The sequence below is a fragment of the Sprattus sprattus genome, assembly GCF_963457725.1.
Source record: "Sprattus sprattus genome assembly, chromosome: 10".
In the NCBI taxonomy this organism is placed as follows: domain Eukaryota; kingdom Metazoa; phylum Chordata; class Actinopteri; order Clupeiformes; family Clupeidae; genus Sprattus; species Sprattus sprattus.
Genome location: NC_137908.1, coordinates 32588229 through 32612087, shown reverse-complemented (window position 1 = coordinate 32612087; position 23859 = coordinate 32588229). Strand labels below are relative to the sequence as shown.

Below are 23859 nucleotides of genomic sequence, written 5' to 3'. Positions count from 1 at the left end.
TACTGGGATGTTTTGAGTCAAAACCGAGGATATACGGCCACAGGGAATGGGGGTGGAGAACAGAGTGTGTGTGAGAGAGAGAGAGACACTTAAAAAATGTGAAGAGGGTCTGTGTGTGTTTGTGTATGTGTGTGTGTGTGTGTGTGTTGTGTGTGAGTGTGGATCGGGGTCAGGGGTGGTTGTTGCAGAGGTCAGCACTCGCGTCTAAAAGCACAAGGAGAAGCTCACGCACACATACTCATGAGAACTCATACTTCCTCAAAATGAGAAATGCATGGTAAAATCCACACATCCCCTTACGCATGTTAGTGTGCACACACACAGACACACACACAAACACACACACAGACACACACACACACACACACACAGGCCCCCACCCACTGACAGATGCATGCATGAACACACACACGCCCACGCAGAAGGCCAAGAACTCAGAGATCCTGGCTTGTTATTACAGTGTGCCCCTAGCGGAAGGGAAAGCTCGAGGAACTGAATCTCGCCCTGATAAGAGCCTTAACCGCTGAAGGCTACAGGGACCCCAGCCTGCAAACCCACCACCATCTCACCCACATCAGCGGAGCAGCACGTCAATCTGACAGCCACTCTGCCATTTCCAACACCTTTCATCTCCTCCCACCCCAGTTCAACTACTTCCTTACAGATGAGCATGCTAAAGCCGCTAATGCAGTTTGCTTTAATCTGAGCCTGATCAAACATGGAGTGTACTTAAGGTTTCATGAATATCCAGCGCGCAAAGTCTTTTTATCACGACGATACGCAAATGTCGGACTTAGTGATGGAAGAGTGGGTGTGGAGGCATTAGGAAGACAGATAATGGTTCCATGGAGATCCCCACTTGAGTTGCATTCTGAGTTCTATCAGATGGGAGAGCTGTTTGCCTTTTTGCCAGCATCAGAATTTAGAATCAGTATCTAAATCGGTGTGACTTCACTTCTCGCTTTCATAAGGACTGTAAACACGGCGCTTACCTTTTTGGTTCCGTACATGACCTCAAAGAAACGCTGCTCAGCGTCCTGGAACTTCTGGTCAAGAATGGAGACCATCTTTCTCACCACTTTCATTATCATGTAATTATTTAGGACACTGGAGGAAGACAGCCTTGTGTTAGAACACACATGAGGTGGATATCACTTCTCTACAACTAGCATATGAGCAAGTGAGACTGCAAAAAAGACAGGCAGGTTTATATCACTTATGCTGGTTATCAGAGAAGAGTGTTATCATTCTCCTGTGGTACTGACTACATTCCACTTTTAATTAGATGAAAAATAACAGCTAGCCATTCACATCTGGTACCTCTTGTTGGTGTTCTGGATGAGGTTTGACACCTTCTGGAGGTACTCTTTGGCGTAGACCACAACCGGCTCCGAGTCATTCAGCACCACAGGGTCAAACATGGCTTTGAGGAAGGGCATCCAGTCCACTGCAGGGGCTAAAGTCTGCACAGAACCCACGGGCGAAGACAGAATAGGGGATGGCATTTTGTGCAGTTCAGCGTGGCATGTCTATATGAAAACAACGAGAGCAGTGCTGGCAACACTAGGGCCATTATTTGAACCTGGTGGCTTAGAACAGCAAAGTGCATCATTTACATAGATATTTGATCAGATGTGAGTGACAGATTTATAGTACATTACTACCATATTGAAACCTCAATTTAGTCTCAGTTTCAGTTTAAAACACATTAAGCATTCAGCAAAATATGGCAATGGTAGAGGATTTTAGGAATAACTTGGTTTGAACACATCTATCAAATGTGGCACAGAGAAACATTAACCTTTGAATGTGTTTGTGTGATTGTGACGTACGTGTCTTTGTGTGTGTATGTACATATGTGTGTGAGTGTGTGTGTGTGTGTGTGGGAAGGAGAAACTCACTGCAAGATCCTTGGCCTGTATCTTGTGGTAGATGAGCTCCTCATCCCTCCTCTCTTCCTGGGGCACAGTGATGTTGGCCAGCAAGGTCTCAAAGCCCACGATTTCCTGCATCATGGTCTGAGACGTCTCTTCAGAGCCCCCCAGCAGAACTCCCAGCTCCACCAGGAAGTCCAGGTACGCCTTCAGGTACTGTCAGTGGAGACACAATCAGGACTTCACAAATCATCGCACACATGGTAATCACCTCTTGCTGTTACATTGTAATCTGTTGATTCATAGCCTTCTTAATCAGTTCCATAGAAAGCTTTAAGCTTCCAGAATCTATACTTTCCATGTGCCTTCATACCTTTGCGTTGGATGTCTTGTTGAGATAGTAATCCCTAGAGGGAAGCCCCAGTCCTGACTGATCCACCTGTAGAGGAAAACATCCACGGTCAAATGGAATAATTTCTTTCAGCGCTTGGACCCCAAACTACAAATTGCCCAGCAATAACCTTTTTATTGCTCTAATGGTTGCCAGAAATAATGGACTGTGTCAAACAAATAGCCAAGAAGATGCCAAGTTTTCGGAAACACATCCTAGTTTTCCAGTCAATTGAGTATCAAAACTTTGTAACAGGATGGAAATAACAAAAAAATGAATAATAATTGTATATATATATATATATATATATATATATATATATATATCTTAGGTTGCATCCTGTTTCATTTTTTAAGGGTTATATATGGAGTTGAAACTTTTTATGGTTTCATTTCCAGTATACTTGGTAACATGAATTCTTGTTCTAGTAACTATTCTTTTACTTTTAAGCTGATATTATTAAGTGATCTTAATGACATCAGATATGATATCAGGGATGGATTAACGAACGGGCCTACCGGGCCCAGGCCCAGGGGCTCAGGGGGCCCCTAAGCCAGAGGCTCAGCGTGAAGTCGCTGTTATGTATTTCTTATTTGTGGTAGAAAAAGGTGTATTTTGTTAATTTGCTAATGGCTAATGGCTAATTCAGTGTACTTGTGATGTGTTAGGAAATGTGCATGTGCGCCAGGGAACAAAAGACAACGCAGCCTGCGCGGAAGGTTCGTAGGCAAAAGGAAAAGTGATTATGTCGCTTGTTTAATGCAACAATGATCAAGGATTCATTTTTTTTATTATTATTAAAGATCCCTTATGCTTTATATTGCCTATAAATGGCAAACCTGTCTCTGTCATGGTTTTCATAATTTTTAGGGGGAAATTGTCAGTAGCAATCTATAACAAAAATATATGCTTCGTACATAGACTATAGACACTATTAAAGAGGCGATTCAATTGAATGAATCATTTTTTATTTAATTTGTTATTTTTGGTCATAGACAGATATGCAATGATGATTGCTGGTAATTTGTATCTTGTTCGCCAATGTCAAGTCTCTATTTGATCATGTGACGAGACGATACGATGTATAGCTAGTTTAGGCGCAGAATCTGAACGTCAAGACCTACAAGCTGACTGAGCACAGCCACTTGCCGAACGACGCCTTTTTTCAAACATAAAAGTGGTGATGCATGATGCATTTCACGTCTCCAGGCCCAGGGGTTTCTTAATCCATCCATGCAGATATCTTCAATAAAGATAATCCATCCAGATATAAAGCTTAAAGGAATACAGCATAAAAAAAAACTGTATCGTCAGAAAAGAATGAAGACAATTAAAAAAACAACCAACGACTAGCTCTAGAAAACACCCAATACCCAGTAAAAACCCAAAAGAAAGCAAATAGACCATTTAATTCCTGCCCTACTTGCCCTAAGCTTTTTCTCCTCCAGCACTTCCTCTCTTTTATGTCCTCTGTCTCCTGCCCTCAATTCAGTTTCCGTAAAGCCATCAGGCCAGTCAGTGAATAAACATGTGACATTCCCTTACTGGGCTACCAGTTCCTGTAAACCAAATGCCCTGCCTTTGTAGATCCCATTGCATAATTATTACAGTATCTGGGTGATAATTAAACATTACTACAGGCAGTACATCAGATATACTTTTATGTATTATTATTATTTGAGCACTACATTGCTAGACACATACCATTGCAAAATCATTTCAGTTGCATAATGATTTCAGATAATGCATCAGATAGGCCTGTGTGTATAATTTGTTTTTAGATCAAGACCATACCTGAATAATGTTGCTGTTGGAGCTCTTGGAGTCTGTGCTCACGAAGACGGTGAAAAAGGGTGAGGTGCGGAAGTTAGCTGACACCATGCGCAGGACCTCCTGGAAGGTATCCTTCTCCCACGGCTCCGTGAGGCCCCAGCCTCCTGTCTAGAAGTCCAAAAAAACATTATTTTTAGAGCACAGTTCACGCTGCCCTTGTTGCTCACCGAAAGCAAATACAGGTTTATGTGATCATCTAAAGTTATCAAGATCAACATGCTGATAAGAAAACCCCTTGCACACAATTAAGGTAGAGCCAACCAAGGATGATTAAACATTACAACACCCTGGAGCGACTGTGTGTACATGAAACAAACTTAGCCACGGGTAGCACCCTGATACATGTCTGTGTAATTAGCCGAAGGCTTTTAAAAGACAAACACTGGCAGGGAACACATGTTGATCTTGAATTACATTGACTTCCCTGTAAGCAAAATGACGTCCCCTAGACGTCCTGTAATGGTCTCTCTGGACGTTCTAAAAACGTAAATGTGTATGGTTCCCGTGACAACTTTAGGACGTTTTGCCCGACGTTCCAAGACCGTCCCGAGGACGTTGCGGTGACAACTGGTAAACGTTTTCTATAGGTCATGGGGACGTTATGCAGGACGTTGCAAGCACCTCCCGAGGGCATTGTGGTTACGTCTGGGGAACGTGTTTCTATAGGTCCTGGGGACGTTCTGCAGGAAGTTGCAAGAACGTCCTGAGGGCATTGTGGTGACATCTGGGAAACGTGTTTTAGACGTCCTGGGTACATTATTCAAGGATGCACCGCGGACGTAGCAGGCACGACCGTTTTTGCTGAACTAAATGAAGAAAATAAAATAATAATAGATCGCGGAGCCGTCATTTTGCTTACAGGGCGCACACACACACAAGTTCAAGTTCATGTATTTTACACATTTCATATGATATGCATAGACACATACACAGACACACACGATTACGGGCATGGGAATTGAACCGTAAACCTTCCTATTACTAAACGAGATCGCTACCTACTGTCCTAACACTGTCTGATTAAGATTGTGTCACTTTAACAGGTTTATCACAGTGTGAGACAGCCAACAAACTTAGTCTTTTTTTCCGAGGGTTTGAGGAAAAGCATATTGTAGCAATCTCAGTCACTACGCATTGAGGGTTTTCCGTAATGATTACTTTTTAAATTAACATCCATGGCACATCACGGACGTGCGGGCAGGGAGGCAGAATAACTAGCCAAACTAAGAATGATGAAATAAAATAAATATGAATGCTTCTTTACTGATCTGTGCTATAAATGTAATGTCTGCATGATTCCAATACAATGCATACATAGGAAGGTGACCAAGTGTCTAGCTTTAACATATTGAGCTTTCCATAGGCCTTCAAAGATGCTGCAACAGAACGAAGAGCTCACCGGTCAAATTGTCTGATTGGAATTTCTTTAAAAATCCCGTCTCGCAAGCAGAATCTGGATTTGACAACAATTCTAATATTTAGGCCTATAAAGCAAACGTGCACTGCCCTTATTATGTTTTAAAGGAACAGCCTAATCTGCCGTTAGAAAGTTATTTAACAACACGCATATGCTGCATTTTAAATAAAGCGCAAACCCTCGGTTTCAAACGAGGAGCGAACTGAGTGAGAAGGATCCAACATGGCCAAGCAGACTAGCCTTAAAAGCTTTTTTTCAGAGGCCAACTGAACTGAACAACAGTGATGAGGGTAAACCTTCTGACGAGGATGAACCTGTCCTGTAATACCTGCAGTGTTGCGCGTTTCCTTTTATTATAGGCCTACTGCGCGCCGAAGAGCCGCGAGCGGTATTGCAGACAGAGATTTTGAAAAATTATAGCACTCGCAGCATATTGAAAATTGGAGCTTTGAACTTAGTTCAAAATTTTGAATTATGAACAATGAACTGAGCAAGTTCATGTAGAAAGTGAACTTTCCAAACACTGAATACCTGACTCATTGAACAGAGAAATGACCATGTTGCGGCGCTCATTTTAACGCCACAGCAGGTTGCGCTTAAAGGCCACTTATTGACGCGCATCAGACATAAATGTTTTTGTTTCCCATTGTAAACTTAGGAAAATAAACATGTTGCATTCTAAACTACCTGATTATGTTATTATTTAAGCTATGCAGGCGGTCAGTTTTCTTCAATAGGCTAATTTAGAAGCAGAAATAGGTTAGATATTTGGCCGGCTTTTCATTAAAATGTCGGTCAAATGAAAAACATTTTTCTGGTTCAGAGAGGGCCATCAGAGGACGTCAAGGGGACGTTTTGGAAGGACCAAATGCGAATGTCCCACAGAGGACCACAGGTAAAGGTTACGGGGACGTTTTTAAAGGACTTCCTGGGGACTTATGCTGAGTGACCAAATTATAACGTTCCTTAATAGTCCGTTTTAAGGCTGATGCGAACGTCACGCAGAGGACCTGCAGGTAAAGGTTACGGGACGTTTTTAAAGGACGTCCTGGGGACATGTGCTGAGTGACCAAATTATAACGTTCCTTAATAGTCAGTTTTAAGGCTCATGCGAACGTCACGCAGAGGACCTGCAGGTAAAGGTTATGGGGACGTTTTTAAATGACGTCCTGGGGACGTGTGCTGAGTGACCAAATTTTAACGTTCCTTAATAGTCCGTTTTAAGGCTCATGCGAACGTCACGCAGAGGACCTGCAGGTAAAGGTTACGGGGACGTTTTTAAAGGACGTCCTGGGGACATGTGCTGATCAAATTATAACGTTCCTTAATAGTCCGTTTTAAGGCTCATGCGAACGTCGCGCAGAGGACCTGCAGGTAAAGGTTAAGGGGACGTTTTTAAATGACGTCCTGGGGACCTGTGCTGAGTGACCAAATTATAACGTTCCTTAATAGTCAGTTTTAAGGCTCATGCGAACGTCACGCAGAGGACCTGCAGGTAAAGGTTACGGGGACGTTTTTAAATGACGTCCTGGGTACGTGTGCTGAGTGACCAAATTATAACGTTCCTTAATAGTCCGTTTTAAGGCTCATGCGAACGTCACGCAGAGGACCTGCAGGTAAAGGTTACGGGGACGTTTTTAAATGACGTCCTGGGGAGGTGTGCTGACAGACCAAATTATAAGGTTCTCTAAAAGTCCGATTTAAGACTCATGCGAACGTCACAGAAGGACCAAACGTAGACTTGCTACGAACGTCAAAAACGTTCTGGTAACGTCCTCTAGCGAACGTTGTGGCGGGGACCAATTGGGGACGATTGGGGACCTTGCGAATGTCCTGTTAACGTCCTGGGGACGTTCCCTGTTTGCGGGGTTGGGATAGGCTTATGTGTCAACATGTTCTCGTAAGGTTGTTCATTTTAAATTGTATGTGGTAGCTCATTTACAATACATAATATGGTATATCTAAATAACAACAGTGAAATACAAAAAAGAAAATACAACTTCAGCCAAGGTGAGAGTAAAAGGTAATAGGTAATAATATGTCATACATTAGCAATGTCATCACGGATATTCACCAAATTTGCACCAAATGTATGTAGCCTAATGTTGGGATGTTTGGGTGAGAATATCACTAGTGTTTATTGGCCAAACCAGGGCAAGCGTACAGCATTGATGAGCTCCTGAAGTGGCTGGGCTCCCAGGGCTTCGATCTTGGCCTCGTTCATGCAGGCCTGGTAGTACCACTGGGCCTTCTTCTCCGCTGCACTCAGCCCCTTCATGGTGGTGTTCTCTGAAGGACACATGAGACAAGAACACGCACGAATCAACACCACCAACACGGACAACTAATCTTTGTTCAGGATGCTGTTACCACACATAAACAAAGTGAACTTGGGGCAATAAACAAAGTGAACTAGATATACATTAACCTCCTAAAGCAGGTACGTGTGTGTGTGTGAATGTGTGTATGCGTGTTAGTTTGTGTCAGTGGGAGAGTGTGTAAAGAGGCTGGACATCTGAAACACCACTTGCCTCCAGCATCATTTCCACACCAAACTAATGCAATTGCCCTTTCGGTAAGAGGAGAGATTACTTGCGGGTTTTGAGCAATCCCCAAATAAAAGGATTAGCGCTAAAAGCAGCTTTTGACTCAGTTGGCTGACCACAGCACGGCCCCTCAGCCCCAGGGCAGGGTGGGGGTAGCGGACACTTACCCAGCAGGTGCTTCATGACGGCCATGTTGTGTTCCCACAGGTTGCTGAAGGGTCCCCAGCGGGACTTGCCCTCGGGCAGCGGGTTGTTCTTGATCCAGCCCCCACAGGCATAGTTGTAAAAGTCCTGGCAGGGGTCCACTGAGCGGTCCATTGAGCTCAGGACAGAGCTGGCCACAGTCACACAAGGCTCCGACAAACACACTCCATGGTGGCCTAGCAACGGGAGACGTGACAACTCTCAGACAGACAGCTTTTTGATGTGTATTGCTTTGTATTGCTGACGACAACTGACAGCTATACAGCGCACTGGGTAACTGGGTAATCACATTCTCACAGATGCATCAGAGACTGTAGTACGGTGACTGATTTAAACAGATCCGTACTTAAAGCATGACTTTTGACCTGGATGACACTCAATGGATGTAGTAGATCTCACAACTTCCCCGCAGTGGGACTGCTCTAAAGGGTTTCATAATAAATTATTTATTCCATGTATGGCTTCACGTGAACACTGAACACTGCGTTTGCGTCTGTGTCTGTGTCTGTGTCTGTGCCTGTGTCTGTGTCTGTGTCTGTGTCTGTGTCTGTGTCTGTGTCTGTGTCTGTGTCTGTGTCTGTGTCTCTCTCTGTGTTTGGGAGGAGGAGGAGGCAGCACCTCCATCTTGATTCGTTCAGTTCCTTCGCGCTTTCGCCAAAAATAAAAAACATGAGTTCTAAGAAAGGATTTGCGATTTTCAGAAACGTGTTGAAATCAACAGGAGGAATGGATAAGCCCCGAGAGAGAGAGAAAGAGAGAGATGAATACAGAATCTCGTCGTGCCAACACCAACAAGCTCACATGGAGAAAAATACTCTCTTCACCCTATCAATTGTATGTCTTTTCTCCCCTCTTTCTTTCCTTCTCATTCACACTCCCACACTATTCTTGCCTCTCTCTATTCCTCCCTCACGTGCAAATGCTACACTAAATCCCAAGGCCCCCTTCTCTTGTCTCTCTTTTGCAGGTACACTCTTACTCACACCTGTCACACCTGGGCTCCTTCCTCATGATGAATCACTAGTAGGCAGCCCTTGCAGACCAACCACTTCATGCCACAGAGGTCACTGACAGAATGAGTAACAGCTGTGCTGATTTTACAGGCTCCGACTTATTGCTTAACAGCTGGGGAAGAATTCAGTCTTCACTGGCTGCGACAAAGAAAGTGTCAACATGACTTTTTAGTTTTTTTTTTCTTTCCCTTGGCACAAAGTGTTTTAAGTGTGCTTGTCGGTTTATTTGGCGAGCCACATGCACATAAATATACTCTCAGTCACACTCGCTCACAAATACACACGCAGGCCTGCCCACACTTTCTGAATGGCAAACATGTACTGTATATGCCCTCAGATGCACCCACAAAATTGCCCACAAATGGGCGCGCACACACACACACACACACACACACACACACACACACACACACACAGATACACAGTGTAGGAGCTTAGAGCTTTATGGCTTGTTGCCTTTGGAAGGGAATCTGGAAGAGATTTTCATTTTTCTTGAACTCTCAATCCATTTCTATATTTTCCCTCTCTCTGTCATGCTCTTGCACATGTGTACGCATTTATATTTCTGTACAAAGGCACTACTTTGAGACACAGAGGAAAGAAAATCAAAGAGGTTGTGTTCTCTATCAAAAAAGCCTTTGTCACAGAAGTGGACTAACATGGAGGACTACGTCGACGATGCGTATAATTGGTGTGACACGGCCCTGTTGGCTTTCGTGGAGCTCAGAAGAGATAGGGAGGAGGCAGAAGAGGAATGCACCACAATGGGCTACATTGTCAGGCCCTTGGAACGAAAAACACTTGGCTCAAAGACGCATCCTCACTCCCTAATCTAAAATGATAAAACACAGAGAGGGAGAGAGAGAGAGAGAGAGAGAGAGAGAGAGAGAGAGGGGGGGGGGGGGGGGGGGAGTGAGCGCAGCTGAATAGAAGGAAAGGAGAGAGAAAGTAAACAGTCTGGCCAAGTTACTTTTTTTTCTCCTTATTTCTTTTCTCTCTCCCTTTGTGACCCATTTGTTGTTTCAGAGAGCGGAGAACGTTGCAAAGCTTGCAGACGTGGGTGGCTGAATAGGAGGAAGTGGCATTTCTGTTTCCTCTCCAAATATGGCTAGATATTAGCTTTTGAGCCGAGAAAACGGAGTGGCAGGTTATTGGCTCCAATGTCTCGTTAATCCCGCCTGGCTTGAGTGAAGTATGTATGTGAACAGCACAAAGATTCCCTCCAGCAAATATTTGTTCTTCTTAGGTATCCAAACACACCCCACATCATTATGAAATGAATACCCCACCACCCCCCAAACACGACCCTTACCACAACACTATGCGCCACAGTCCATTTGGGAGGTATTACCAGTCCAACGTGTTAAAGCTCTAACTACAGATAAATTAACTGTTCTTTCAACACTCAGTGCTTGGATATTTAAGTCCAGGACTCTGAGACGCCAACATTGAGGGAAATTCAAGCTTCTGAAAGCTCACACTCACATTAAGCCATTAAGTGGATTCATCCAAAAACTGCTCGCGCCGCGATGCTAGTGATGTGGGCACAGACTATACCAGGCACCCACATAAGTTTTGATCCGTGGAATGATATCGCCATGAGCCTTATCAGCTGAACAAGTGGAGCCAGCCAGTGCTCGCCAAAGTATCCACATTTGGGTCAAACAGAACAACTCACTTATTCATTAACAGCATTGTATTGACTGTAAATAATAGACGTCAGATATGAGATCAGACAGTTTTTTCTGGCAGAGGTCAGATGTGCCCTAATGTGCTACCAACCAACAGAAGCAGATACTTTACCACTGCCTGCTTGCTATAAAACCAAGCGCTGGTGATTGGTTAAAATGGTGTTTCCTAAGCAACAGCAATGGCAACCACCAAAGAAAACAGACATCTGTGATGAGCCCATGGAAATAGACTTCCCCAGTAGAAGGTTATTTAGTGGATCTGCCTAAATTGGTCACATAACTGTGGTCTACTAGAGATTCCTGACAAAACATAGATGTCCCTTAATCCCTTAGATGAAGTTTCCACATTCGATGAGTTCCCAGTATGTTTCCACAATATTTTCTTTGTGTTAGGACAAAACATTCACCCAACATCTTTCACACCTTTGTGTTGACTCTGACATGAAGGACCAGGCCACCTACCTGTCCTGTAGTGGACTCCCAGCGTCAGGAGGCTTATGAAGAGGGCGAGGGACAGGGCACAGACGAGGACCAGCAGTCTCCTCTCATTGTGCGTCCTCTCTGTCCAGCACCTGGGGCCTGGGCCGCGGCTCAGTGACACCTGAGCAACACACACATACCCACACACACACACACACACACACACACACACACACACACACACACACACACACACACATACCCACACACACACACATACAGAGACACACGAACACACACACACTGTTTAAAAATCTACACTTTCCTGACTCTATGTGCATGTTGGACTCTATGTGTCCAAAATCAGAATCAAAAAGGAGGTTATGCAGTTTTGGAATATGTCCCAATGTGGACCTGGGAACCACTTTCATTGTGGGCCTCAAAAGCTAAATAATCATTTTGATTAAGAGTGACCCTAACTAACCCTAACTCTAACTCAAAATGACATTACAATGTTTTAATGGTTATATAGGTAGGGCATACTTAATTCAGGAGAATGAGTTTAAGTATTTTTAACTTTGTTGCTACATTTTTATAAGTTTGTGGCTGTTGGAAAGGACTTAATGACCTTCCTGTCAACACAATCAAGTGATTTCATCACCTCCTTTGCTCTAAGTGAAATGTGACATGTTACAAGTTTTCACTCTGCCAAACCCCCTTAGTATTTTATGGCTCTGCATGGTCTTGTCATCATCATAAAGTGGGTTTTCAGAGAGAGGGTAGAGGTCTCTGTGATAAAAGGTCAAAAAGTAACAGAACACAGGCTTCGCATGCAAGACATACCTTCTTCTTAATTAAATGTTTTAACCAATGGGCTTTAAACAGGCTTTCATTTAATATGCAGCAATGAAAAACAAATATGGTGGCAGCACACACTTTCTTTGCAAACATTTATCTTATATTTCAACCGCTAGTTGTCATATTATGTTAAGCACCTACACCCTGGATGAGCCCATACTTTCATTTTTTCCCAGTGTCTCTTCCTTTACCACGGAGTAAAAACATATGCTAACCATGACATCACCTCTCCATACATACCAAGTAACTGCCTAGCATTCCGAAGAAACAGGCTGTTAACAATTCTTGAATAACCGCCTGTGTCACTAATGTGTGCACTGCCAGTCTGCAATACTATAACTTTTAGTTCAAAAACCAACCTTTACCAGTGACAAAAAACATAAGAAGTAATGAGACATCACTATAAACATTTTTTACTGACATTTCAAAGTGTTTCCCTGACATTTCTAATCAGTTTTGTAAATACTTTCAAAGAATCAAGTCAACCAGCCAGCCTTAACTTCATTAACACAGTTCGGATTTACCCCAGTTAAACGAAGATACTCCATTAACCCCGATAGGGCAGAGGTCAAACCAAACGCTGTCTTCTTTGCAGCGGAGGGGTCAGTCAGAGTCGGAGACGGAGTCTAGGATCGTTAAAGTAAATCCCACGCTCTTTCAGGCTGCTCTGCTCTTTGGGGATCCATGTGCCAAACCCAAAGAGGTTTAGATCTCCAAGATCCCCCAAGGGAGACAAACCACTGGGAGACTCAGGAAGAGAGAAAGCCAAAGATTTGCCTGAATAACAAAAATGCTCTGGACGCCTAACACCCTTCCAAAGCCAGGGAAAATATTTTAGAAATGCTTTAAGAGTAATGAGGCTCAGGCTCTCAGAAGAGGAAATAATGTGAGCGAATGAGAGAAAGAAAGTGGAAGGGAGAGAGAGAGAGAGATAATGAGAGCAAGCTAGAACTAGTATTAAACTGGAATGATGAGTTTCAGATGGACTCACAAGAAAACAAGTCTACAAGAATCTCACCGTCAGAGGGGGGATGGATCACACAGGGACATCCTCTGAGCAGCCCACAGGCCATGCAAAGTCTGCTGTCCTTATCTGGCATACCATCTCTGCACATGTGAGTGGCATTTGACTATCTGAAACCCTACCAACTGGCCAGTTTACTTTACCACAGTTTACCACAAATGACTGGTTGAGAGTTCCCATGCTCAACCCACAATTGGCCGTCTAATACAATGCTATGCGGAGATAACCTAAAATGCAAAAACAGCCTAGATTAAATGTCCAATATATATATTTTTTCTGACAAACTCAGCTAGGATACTGAGATACATACTGAGACTTTCCACATGAACCACTGCAATTTATAAATGTGTGACAGTTTCGTTCTTTTAGACTTTCAGGACCAGTACCTGAAGCACAAATTCATAGAATCATTCCTTAGATGAAAGCAAATGAAAAACACTTCAACGAAAATCTAATTCTGTTTCATAGTTTCTTCCAGGACTGAGAAAATGTTTCATTTGCACAAACACATCCAGAAGCCGATACCTGAGAGAAGAACCGCCTCAAGGTTCTATACAAGAGGCAAGCATGTCACCAGAGCAACTTGTTTATTTTATGACTAACTAAACTAAGTGTTAGTCTCCTGTTGATATTCATGACTTCACAGCGTGACGTCCCCAGCCATGTGGAACGGCTATTATTGACACAAGCAAAGGAATGTGTTTGGACTCACGCGGGGCCAGCCCCCCTGGTCATTAAGGTTTTCCCTGTTAGGAGAAAGCGTGCTTGCTTGCTCACCTGCATGACTGCCGAGGGGTAGATGTCGTCCGAGGTGGAGTCCACCAGCTCCTCCTCGTCCAGGGTGGCCCGCTTGTAGGTTGACATCTGAAAGGTCAAGTGCAGAATAGACTCCCTCAGCACTTCCATTCTCCTCCAGGGAAGCCCCTAGTATACGTGTGTGTGTGTGTGTGTGTGTGTTTGTATGTGTGTGTGTGTGTGTGTGTGAGTGAGTGTGTTAGTCTTTTTTATCTGTCCAGAATCCTGGAAAGGTTGCCCCTCTGGAGGCTCAGGTCAGGCGAGAGTAAGTCCATCTGTGCGAGCGTGTGGGATGCTGGTGTCCCAGAAAGTCTTCAGTTGTTGAGGGGTGTGTTTTCCTCTGCTCACCCTGCTCCAACGCGTTCTCATCCGTTTACCCTAAAAACTGCCCCCCCCCCCCCCCCCCCCCCCGCCCCCTGCCTCCACCTTCCCAACCCCACCCCCTTTCTCTCTCTGTTCCTGCAGATGGGGCTGAGCTGTGGGCCACCGATGGGATTCACCTCCCCAGAAGAAACACCCGTCCGTCCACACACACACACACACACAGACAGGGGCTTCCCTGCTCCAGCAACCGTTCCTCGGAACAGAGCTCTTCTCCCAGCATGGAACAGCGAGCGGTGGAGCTTTGGAGCGGAGGGCAGAGAGGCAGCAGCCCAATGACGAAGGCTCTGTTTGCTCATAAAAAACCCAGGAAGAAGCAGGAGGACAGCGAGACTGGAGCGCCTTACATCAGTGAGTGAGAAAATGGGGCGTGTTTGCATGTGTGCATGTGAGTGAGAGACAAGGAGAGAGAGCGAGAGAGGGAGAGAGAATTGAGGGAGAGAGAATGTCTGCATTCCAGAGCGTGGTTTCATTTAGATCTGGGAGGGAACTTTTAGAGGTTAGGGCATGCCTACTCTGTCCTGCCCATAGGATATTCTAGGCTGAGGGGGCAGGGTTCCTTGACTTCAGACACTCCCCTTACATGTTACAAGTTGTTGCCGAGGTTACGGTTACCCAATAGGTGTGACAGGCAATTGTTCTTTACCCAGTCTGAACCTCTCCACTGAGTTGTGCTGTTTGTTGTGTTTCTTTTTTTGCAGTGGTTAAGACTACTGGAACATAAATACCTTGGAACCTTTCCCATTTCTACACAACTGTGATTTACATTTAAGAAGCCCTGAGTTATATTCATAACGACATTACAATAGTCTTTTTTATTCCGATCTTTTAAGAGGAATATTGTGACTGTAAAAGAGTTTTGTCTTTGTCTCACAATCAACACAATAATACTTTCCCACCAGACCAGAACAATGAGGACCTTTCCTTCTGTGAAAAAATAGGCTAATGATGGTACCCAAGAAATAGTTGATCCTACTTTATGATCTTCCTGGTGGAAAGTTATTGTCCACAAAAAAAGCTTTATTTCCGTGTTTTGTCTCGCACGAATGACCAAGAACAGGAAAACTATAACGGAAACTACACAATAGGTGAATACTTCAGGAAACTATGTCAGTATGGTATCTCTGACAAGTTGCACAATCATCATGATTCACAATCAGTCATCCTTTAACTTGCTTTTAAACTGCTTTAAAACTTCCACTGTTGACTTGGCCTCAGAGTTTGGCCTTTGCCAACTCTGTCGACCTCCTGACCCCCTCAGCCTTCTGCTTCCACCCCTCTAGCCTTCCATACCCCCCCACCCCCACCCCTCCCTCCTTGTCCTCCTTGACATGCACCCGACCACAGCTCACTCTTATCTTACTCTTGCCAGGCCACTCCGCTGCCCTACCACTATCACCACAAATTCCAACCCTGCGCTGATTGCCTTGGCTCCTTCATACCTTGGCTTCTGTCGGCCTCGTCGCAAGGTCTATGCGCGGTTGTGCGAACAACAGATGACCCTCCGATGAGAGACGATTCAGAGTGAACAGCAGGGAGAGGCGCTGACTAATGTCACCCTTGGCACCGTGGGAAACGCGAATGCCTTCTGGAGCTCTGACGCAAAAAATCAACTGTCTGGTCTGCTGAAAATCTGAGACCCTGAGTTTTAAACCAGCAGTCTGGGCATGTTTGTATCAAGTAACACAAAAGCCTTCTCCTCAGAGGGCAATCAATCATCTGGTCATAAAACAGGAGATGATGCCTTGCTTAAACGAGGCAGCATTTTAACCAGATGAGGGCGGTGTCCTAGCACTGTCACTTGACTCTATCTGGGGAAAATATACAATCACAAACACTGCGATAAAATGTTGCCAAACACTGATAATGCCCAGGAGACATATAAAGTAAGTGAATATGACGCGATCCTGGATGGTCATCCAGCTGTTACTACTACTGTTTCTCCACTTTCCTCTGAAGGCCGTTCCTAGTTCCCAGAGGCTCTGTGAGCTCATGAGGATTTGGTATTCACTGGCACGGGGCCCCTTGCATTGGCGAGCGGTCATCCCAGAGAGGCGTGCTCATTTTTTGACACTTTCCTGGCAGCGCTCCCTTGGCAGATGTGCCTCTGGAGGCTCCAGGGTGGTTGAGGAGGTAGGGGTGGTGGTGTAAGCAGAGGCAGTCAGGCCTGTTCCTGCAAACTAACCCTCTCATTAGACACGCTGCCCTCCGGGTGGAGGTGAGAGGGCGAGGATTCGGGGGATGTGGGGGTGGGGAGTAGTATGCCAACGCTGCCAATGGGCTTCCATCCGACATGTGTCAGCGAGAGCGGAAGATGACGTGGGAACCTCCTCCTGCATCCTGTCGGAGCGTCAACTTTGTGTGTGTACGCGTGTATGTGTGTGTGTGTGTGTCTTTGTGTGAAGATGCCTTCAGCCAAACAGAGCACTTTTCCAACCCCTGAGACACGACGGTGTGGAGGTGAAGATGGATTTATCCTCGGCATCGTTCCTGAACTGGGCCTCACCGATGCCAGCTCTGCGAGCAGTCAATATTCCAGGATTCTTGGAACAGGTCGGGGCCTCTGCCCATGAGCACGGCCTCAAACCACAACTATGAGTCAGTAAGTCGTCACTGATCCTATAAACCAGTCAATTATTTATGGTGAGGTGGCATTCTCACGGGACATAGCAGAAGTGTGTTTGTGAATGTGTGTGTGTGTGTGTGTGTGTGTGTGTTTGTTTGTGAGAACAAGAGCAAAAAGAAACCTTTACTGTGGTCACAGCTGAGTCACAGGAGTTGTGGCCGTGAGGTATCGGCCTTATTCCATGGACAATGGACTCTTGTTTATTAGCCTGGGGCAAATAGACTCAAATAGAATAGGCAGATATTCTTGACTATAACTATAAAAGATCCCTGCTTTCAAATGAGCCTTATGTTTGGAAAGAACAACAAATCTATTAACAGACCACAATGATTTATTTAATCCAAACGCATGACACAATCACTGCATATCCTCTTTTTTACCACATAAATTTTGCAGAAAATTGCAGAAAATAAACCTTGATTTTAAAATTGAACTTATTTCCACTTCTTCTGCCTCCTGATGGTGGTATAAGGTTGTGCACAGTCTGTATGAATCCCAGCCACTGGTTTGGTGTCAGGTGTCAGGTGTGTGATGGATTGACGGCCGCGGGGAAGTCAGTTTGGTATTAGACATCCACTTGATGTTCAGTTCAGTTTATGAGGGATTAAAGAGAAATAAAAATTGCAAAATTTCATGCGAATTTACAGGAATCACCATAAAATCTGTAATTTTGATTGCAAAGAATGTTTGAATTCCTAAAGGGACTAATCAAGTAATTACGGCTGCCAGCCATGCAACCATTTAACCAAGGATTAGCAGCTTCATAGCAAAATTCAACAGATGACTCGACCTTGGGGTATTCGTACATTCTATGGTTTAGTGGTCTAATGTTTTGTCTAATATTTTGTAGTGCGAGAGCAAAGGCTATTGTCAAGTAAACGGCTCCTGTAAATGTTTGCACCACCTGAGAAGTGCCGAGTTCCTGCAGTGGAAAAGCACATTCTGATTATATCAGACACTCTGCATGTTCTTCCAGGAGGCATAACTGTGTGGATAAGGCTTCATCTTCACTCATAGTCTCATACTGTACATCATAAAGGAAGCTAAAGTATTCAATTGGACAGTCATCTGACAAATTACCTGAAACTATTTAAAACTGTGATTACCTATGAATAACACAAATGTTTTTTTAACAATGGAAAATCTCAAAGATGATCCATCTTATACGTCAATATATACAGTAGTATAGTACATTAATAGTACAGAAATACTAAGATGTAAAACTTAAGGGGATAAGATAAGGTAATAAACTGCTGTATTACTGTAATTCTAGGGGCAAAAATTAAAAAAGATAAGCTAACGGACTCAATGTTGCCTGGATACCAGCCTGAACTCTGCCCACAAAATTTTTGGTCTGGGAGATTCAGTCTGGACTTGAGCTAGTTGGGAGAGATTGAAGTTTTCGAAAAAGTTGAGAAAGCAATCTAAACCAATCAAATTGTAATGGCGGGCTTTATACTTTGATGGACAGATGACCAACCAACGCTTGAGTTGATTAGATAGATAGAATATACATCGAACAAAGATGGCGCCGTCTCGGGAGCTTAGTGGGACATATTTTATATGATGTAAGCTATCTACACAACTTTTTTTATGTCTACATTGACTCGGTTAGTTGTGTATGTGCAACACGAATGTTGCCGAGGATTGTAGGTCTTAACTGAAGCACTCTAGACCATTATTGATAGGTTATGCTAACGCGTAGACAAAAAAAACATTGAAACAAATGGTAGCTTCTAGCCTTGAGTGCTAATTAAGTACCCTGAGCAGGCATATCTCAACAGATATTGACAGCGCATTCATTTTGAAAGAGGAACAGAGAAACGCGATCAAGGCATTTGTCGATTGAAAAGATGTTTTTGCCGTCCTTCCTACGGGATCAGGTAAAAGTTTAATCTATCAGAATACTACGTTGCTCTGATTGGTTCTAGGTATCCAATTCAGCGAAGAGGCATTTTCTTTCCTGGTTCGTTGAAACACACCCCATAATCACAGCCCAATGGTTCAGTATCAGACTCATATTCTGACTAGAATTATGAGTATGACATTGTCAGCCTAGACTCAATGTGAAAGACCCAGCAAAAACAATCAAGCCCTTTTCACAGCAAACAAGAGTCAAAACAAAGGCCTACCCTTCCATCCCTCACACCTGCAAGGCGATCTTATCTCACTGCTGCTATGCACATCATGCTGTTGTTGGCGGGTTAGCCATAATAAGGCCTTATTTAGGCCATGTGTTGGTTGGCACATCATTCAGCACTGTAAAAGCCTGTGGTTAAGAGGTTGCTCTTCAGGACACATTCGTATGATGCCACAGTAGTGGTGGTGGTGTGAGTGTGTGTGTGAGTGTGTAAGTGTCTTATGTATGTGTGTATTCATGCATTTGTGTGTCTATGTTTTTATGTGAGTGTATTATTGAAGGGATTGAATGGGAAAGAGGTGGCACATGTTTCATTTACATACAGGTAGCGTTTTTCATTTAGCTGTCATTTCATTTAATCATTCAGTGAATTTGCACATTTTTCACTATGCTTCATGGGCCTCCATAGGGAACCCACAACCTCTACACTGTGAGAAAATAGGAAATGGCCCCGCCAAAGCCACTGGTATCAAGAGCCTGGCTGGGACTGCAGATCTGAGGTCCTGACCTGTGATATCAGACGAACCTCATACCTCCGCCTGCACTGTGTTCACAAAACAAGCCAGAAAAAAAAGAAAAAATGGAATCCCCCAGGAATCTAAAGAACACCTCCTGGAACGTCAAGGCTGTAGAAAACTCCGGAAGCCCTCCACCTCTTACGATACCGGTCATGAAAGGGAATAAAGACAGCTAAAGGAAGAGAAACTAATCTGATTCGTACAAAGTGAACTGATTTCATCTAGAGTCACAGACTCCTTTATTGACGCAAAGATCACATTCCTTATTATCCATGTCAGAACCACAGAATTCTTCAAACAACAAAAATTACAATTTTAGGATTATGGTGATCACACACAAAGCTGCTCTTCCACAAGGTAAAACATTTCCTTTTACAGAGATGAGCATAGTTCTCTTGTACATACGAGCTTGTCATTCCTGAGTAAGTGTGCACAATCAGGGGGCAAATATGTATCACTTGGGTCTTTGCTGACAATGAGACACCAGAGATGTATGGCCGCCTCTTGACACCCTGTTGCTTTCTTCCTCCTCTGACACCCTAATCTCACCACGAGCAGAACCACATGTGTCCTTTCAAAAGGAAATGGATGCTGTTGAGACAGAGGCATTCTGAGCTGATATACTTGTCAAAACAGTTGTGCCTCTCCTCGCAAAGCTTTCAGCTAAATTCTAAATACATGTACCAGTGAAACAAGCTCTCTCTCTGTGTTACAGAAGAGGCACTGTCTCATTTGTAGCTCCCCACATCTATTATTCGTGTGAAGGAAGCTTGTCAGACTCATGACTTCTGTACCATCTATTCTAGACAGTTACAGGGTCATAATACCAGCCAAAATAAGGCCTTATTTAGGCCATGTGTTGGTTGGCACATCATTCAGCACTGTAAAAGCCTGTGGTTAAGAGGTTGCTCTTCAGGACACATTCGTATGATGCCACAGTAGTGGTGGTGGTGTGAGTGTGTGTGTGAGTGTGTAAGTGTCTTATGTAGGCCTATGTGTGTATTCATGCATTTGTGTGTCTATGTTTTTATGAGAGTGTATTATTGAAGGGATTGAATGGGAAAGAGGTGGCACATGTGGACATCAACATCTTCCAGAAGTCCCAGCACCAAAGCATTTCATTTACATACAGGTAGCGTTTTTCATTTAGCTGTCATTTCATTTAATCATTCAGTGAATTTGCACATTTTTCACTATGCTTCATGGGCCTCCATAGGGAACCCACAACCTCTACACTGTGAGAAAATAGGAAATGGCCCCGCCAAAGCCACTGGTATCAAGAGCCTGGCTGGGACTGCAGATCTGAGGTCCTGACCTGTGATATCAGACGAACCTCATACCTCCGCCTGCACTGTGTTCACAAAACAAGCCAGAAAAAAAAGAAAAAATGGAATCCCCCAGGAATCTAAAGAACACCTCCTGGAACGTCAAGGCTGTAGAAAACTCCGGAAGCTCTCCACCTCTTACGATACCGGTCATGAAAGGGAATAAAGACAGCTAAAGGAAGAGAAACTAAACTGATTCGGACAAAGTGAACTGATTTTATCTAGAGTCACAGACTCCTTTATTGACGCAAAGATCACATTCCTTATTATCCATGTCAGACCCACAGAATTCTTCAAACAACAAAAATTACAATTTTAGGATTATGGTGATCACACACAAAGCTGCTCTTCCACAAGGTAAAAAAATTCCTTTTACAGAGATGAGCATAGTTCTCTTGTACATACGAGCTTGTCATTCCTGAGTAAGTGTGCACAATCAGGGGGCAAATATGTATCACTTGGGTCTTTGCTGACAATGAGACACCAGAGATGTATGGCCGCCTCTTGACACCCTGTTGCTTTCTTCCTCCTCTGACACCCTAATCTCACCACGAGCAGAACCACATGTGTCCTTTCAAAAGGAAATGGATGCTGTTGAGACAGAGGCATTCTGAGCTGATATACTTGTCAAAACAGTTGTGCCTCTCCTCGCAAAGCTTTCAGCTAAATTCTAAATACATGTACCAGTGAAACAAGCTCTCTCTCTGTTTTACAGAAGAGGCACTGTCTCATTTGTAGCTCCCCACATCTATTATTCGTGTGAAGGAAGCTTGTCAGACTCATGACTTCTGTACCATCTATTCTAGACAGTTACAGGGTCAATCATGTTGTTATGACACATAATGTTTACAGCGTTGATTTATTGCCAGGGTGTAAGAGATTACCTGCGCCACCTGTCCACTTGATGACTTTAAGCTCTTCCCTGATCTCACTGAGGTAATGAGTAACTGCCATGCGAGGCAAAGAAGCCAGCTGGAAAACACTTAACTACAGTAGGCTGTCATTGAAAAACACTTTTCTGCGCGCAGAATATGACATTGCGATATGATTTATAATGTGTTATGCAATTACATGTTTACACTCAGGGCTAAGACGTGATAAAATGCCCCACACTTCCTGTGCGCGCCTACGATATAAAAGACATACACAATACGGTCAGACGTTCCCACGAGGAGTTTGAGACGTCACAGCGAAATGTGTCACATTTTTATCTTTCTAAACGTTCTACCTTCTAACAGGGGCGGGAATTAAGTTGACAGCAGAGGAAATGCTGTAGGACATTACTACTGTCAAACCTCTCTTATACGAGCCACTGTTGACCATTCTCTAAAGTCAACAAAGTATCACAGATGTCTGACACAACGTGACGTTTGCGTGTGTCTACGGCTGCCAGGGTGTTAAAAGCAACATTCACACTGCAACAAACACGATAAAAGGGAAACCGTCCTTACCATGATTCCGTTTAGCTTTTTCTGTCACCAGTTAATAGTTCAACAGCACTGCGCGGAGTTACCACAGTGCGGTCAGATTTTAAGGCAACAGTGTTTGGCCTCGAGGACGCTCTGTACGTGAGGTACTGTAACTGTTCGATTTCTGAAGAGATTATTATAGTAACTACTGTTCACCAATAGCACTACAGGAGGGGTGGTGCTTTTGAAATTGTGACCAATTGCCACTGTGAAATGGGCGGGCCACTAAGACGTTAACTATTAAAGTCCTGGAAATAATAGGCTATCCTTCACTCAAATTGTTCTGCTGTCCGGTAGAGTCCTCAGCAAGCACCGAAATAATACAGTGAAATAATAAAGGTAAAAAAAAGATTTTCTACATAACTTTTCCCTTCCTCAGTCCTCAGAAACTGAAGAGGCTACAAATTACCCAGACCAGATGTTGGTTCCAGTTTTAGGTTCACAAATTCAAAACAATTAGAACGGGGTGTGTTATTGTGTTGTTAAAGCTTCCGTAAAACAAACAAACAAAAAGATGCACAAACAAACTAAAAAAGTGCTTCAGATAGTGCAATAGTGTGCACCAGGCCTAATCCCATCTACACGTTTGGCTAAATCTTTCAAAATATAAATCTGCACAATCTCAATTTGAGAGTGTGTATTTTCCAGATGTGTGGATCCAGTTTTAGGTGATGTCCATAATCATAGGGTATGTGCTTCTAGTGTCTGACCTTGGTCTGCAGTAAACTACATATGGGTCTAAATGGTTTCCTCAAACACTAGGGAGCACTCTGGTAATTCTGAGGTGTAGATTTACAAATATAGCCTACTTTTTAGTTTAATCCCGTTTAGCTATGCATCCCCTAAGAGCAACACATACACACGTTACCTGCAGGTAAAGCCACTGGATTCTAATTGTAGGGGTAATAGGCTTAATGGGATTATTAGTTAGCCTACTGGTGATTTTTTCAAAAAAAAAAAAAAAAAAAATCGCAGTAGAGAGGATTCGGTCGCCTATGCCGGATTCTGGCTCCCAGCCACAGGTCAATGTTTTCTTTTCCACCTGCCCCATTTTATCCATTTTAGCATATCCTTTTGTAGTTTATCAAGTGTAAAAAAATAAATAAAAAAGACCAATCCACGCATCGAAATCTTAGAATACGTAGGCTAAAATATTATCAAGAAATTGGAAGGCTAAATATCTTAACTTCTGCAGCTCTTCAGGACTGATTGATTTTTCCCTGGTAAATGTCAAGTCAGCTGTAGAACTTGGTCTAGGCAAATGGTGAAGTCGTCGAACTTTGACTTAATACGCAGGGGAGCGTTTCTCGAAAGCGTTCGTTTAGAACACACTG

General features: G+C 43.7%; 1 protein-coding gene across 2 annotated transcripts in view; it reads right to left on the bottom strand.

Moving 5' to 3' along the window:
• ece1 (endothelin converting enzyme 1) overlaps positions 1-22617 on the bottom strand; it is a 30654-nt gene extending 8037 nt beyond the window's left edge. The window contains exons 1-10 of one of the 2 annotated variants that reach the window (XM_080846816.1): positions 22508-22617; positions 14049-14135; positions 11432-11570; positions 8229-8441; positions 7680-7804; positions 4060-4206; positions 2248-2313; positions 1902-2090; positions 1321-1463; positions 993-1107 (exon numbers count right to left, since the gene is read on the bottom strand). In XM_080846816.1, the coding sequence (XP_080702942.1) occupies positions 993-1107; positions 1321-1463; positions 1902-2090; positions 2248-2313; positions 4060-4206; positions 7680-7804; positions 8229-8441; positions 11432-11570; positions 14049-14135; positions 22508-22510 (1227 nt within the window). In that variant the 5' untranslated portion in view covers positions 22511-22617. Of the gene's footprint in view, positions 1-992; positions 1108-1320; positions 1464-1901; positions 2091-2247; positions 2314-4059; positions 4207-7679; positions 7805-8228; positions 8442-11431; positions 11571-14048; positions 14290-22507 lie in introns of those variants that run through there. The other variant, XM_080846815.1, reaches the window with a different exon arrangement.
• Between the last annotated feature and the right edge of the window lie 1242 nt (positions 22618-23859).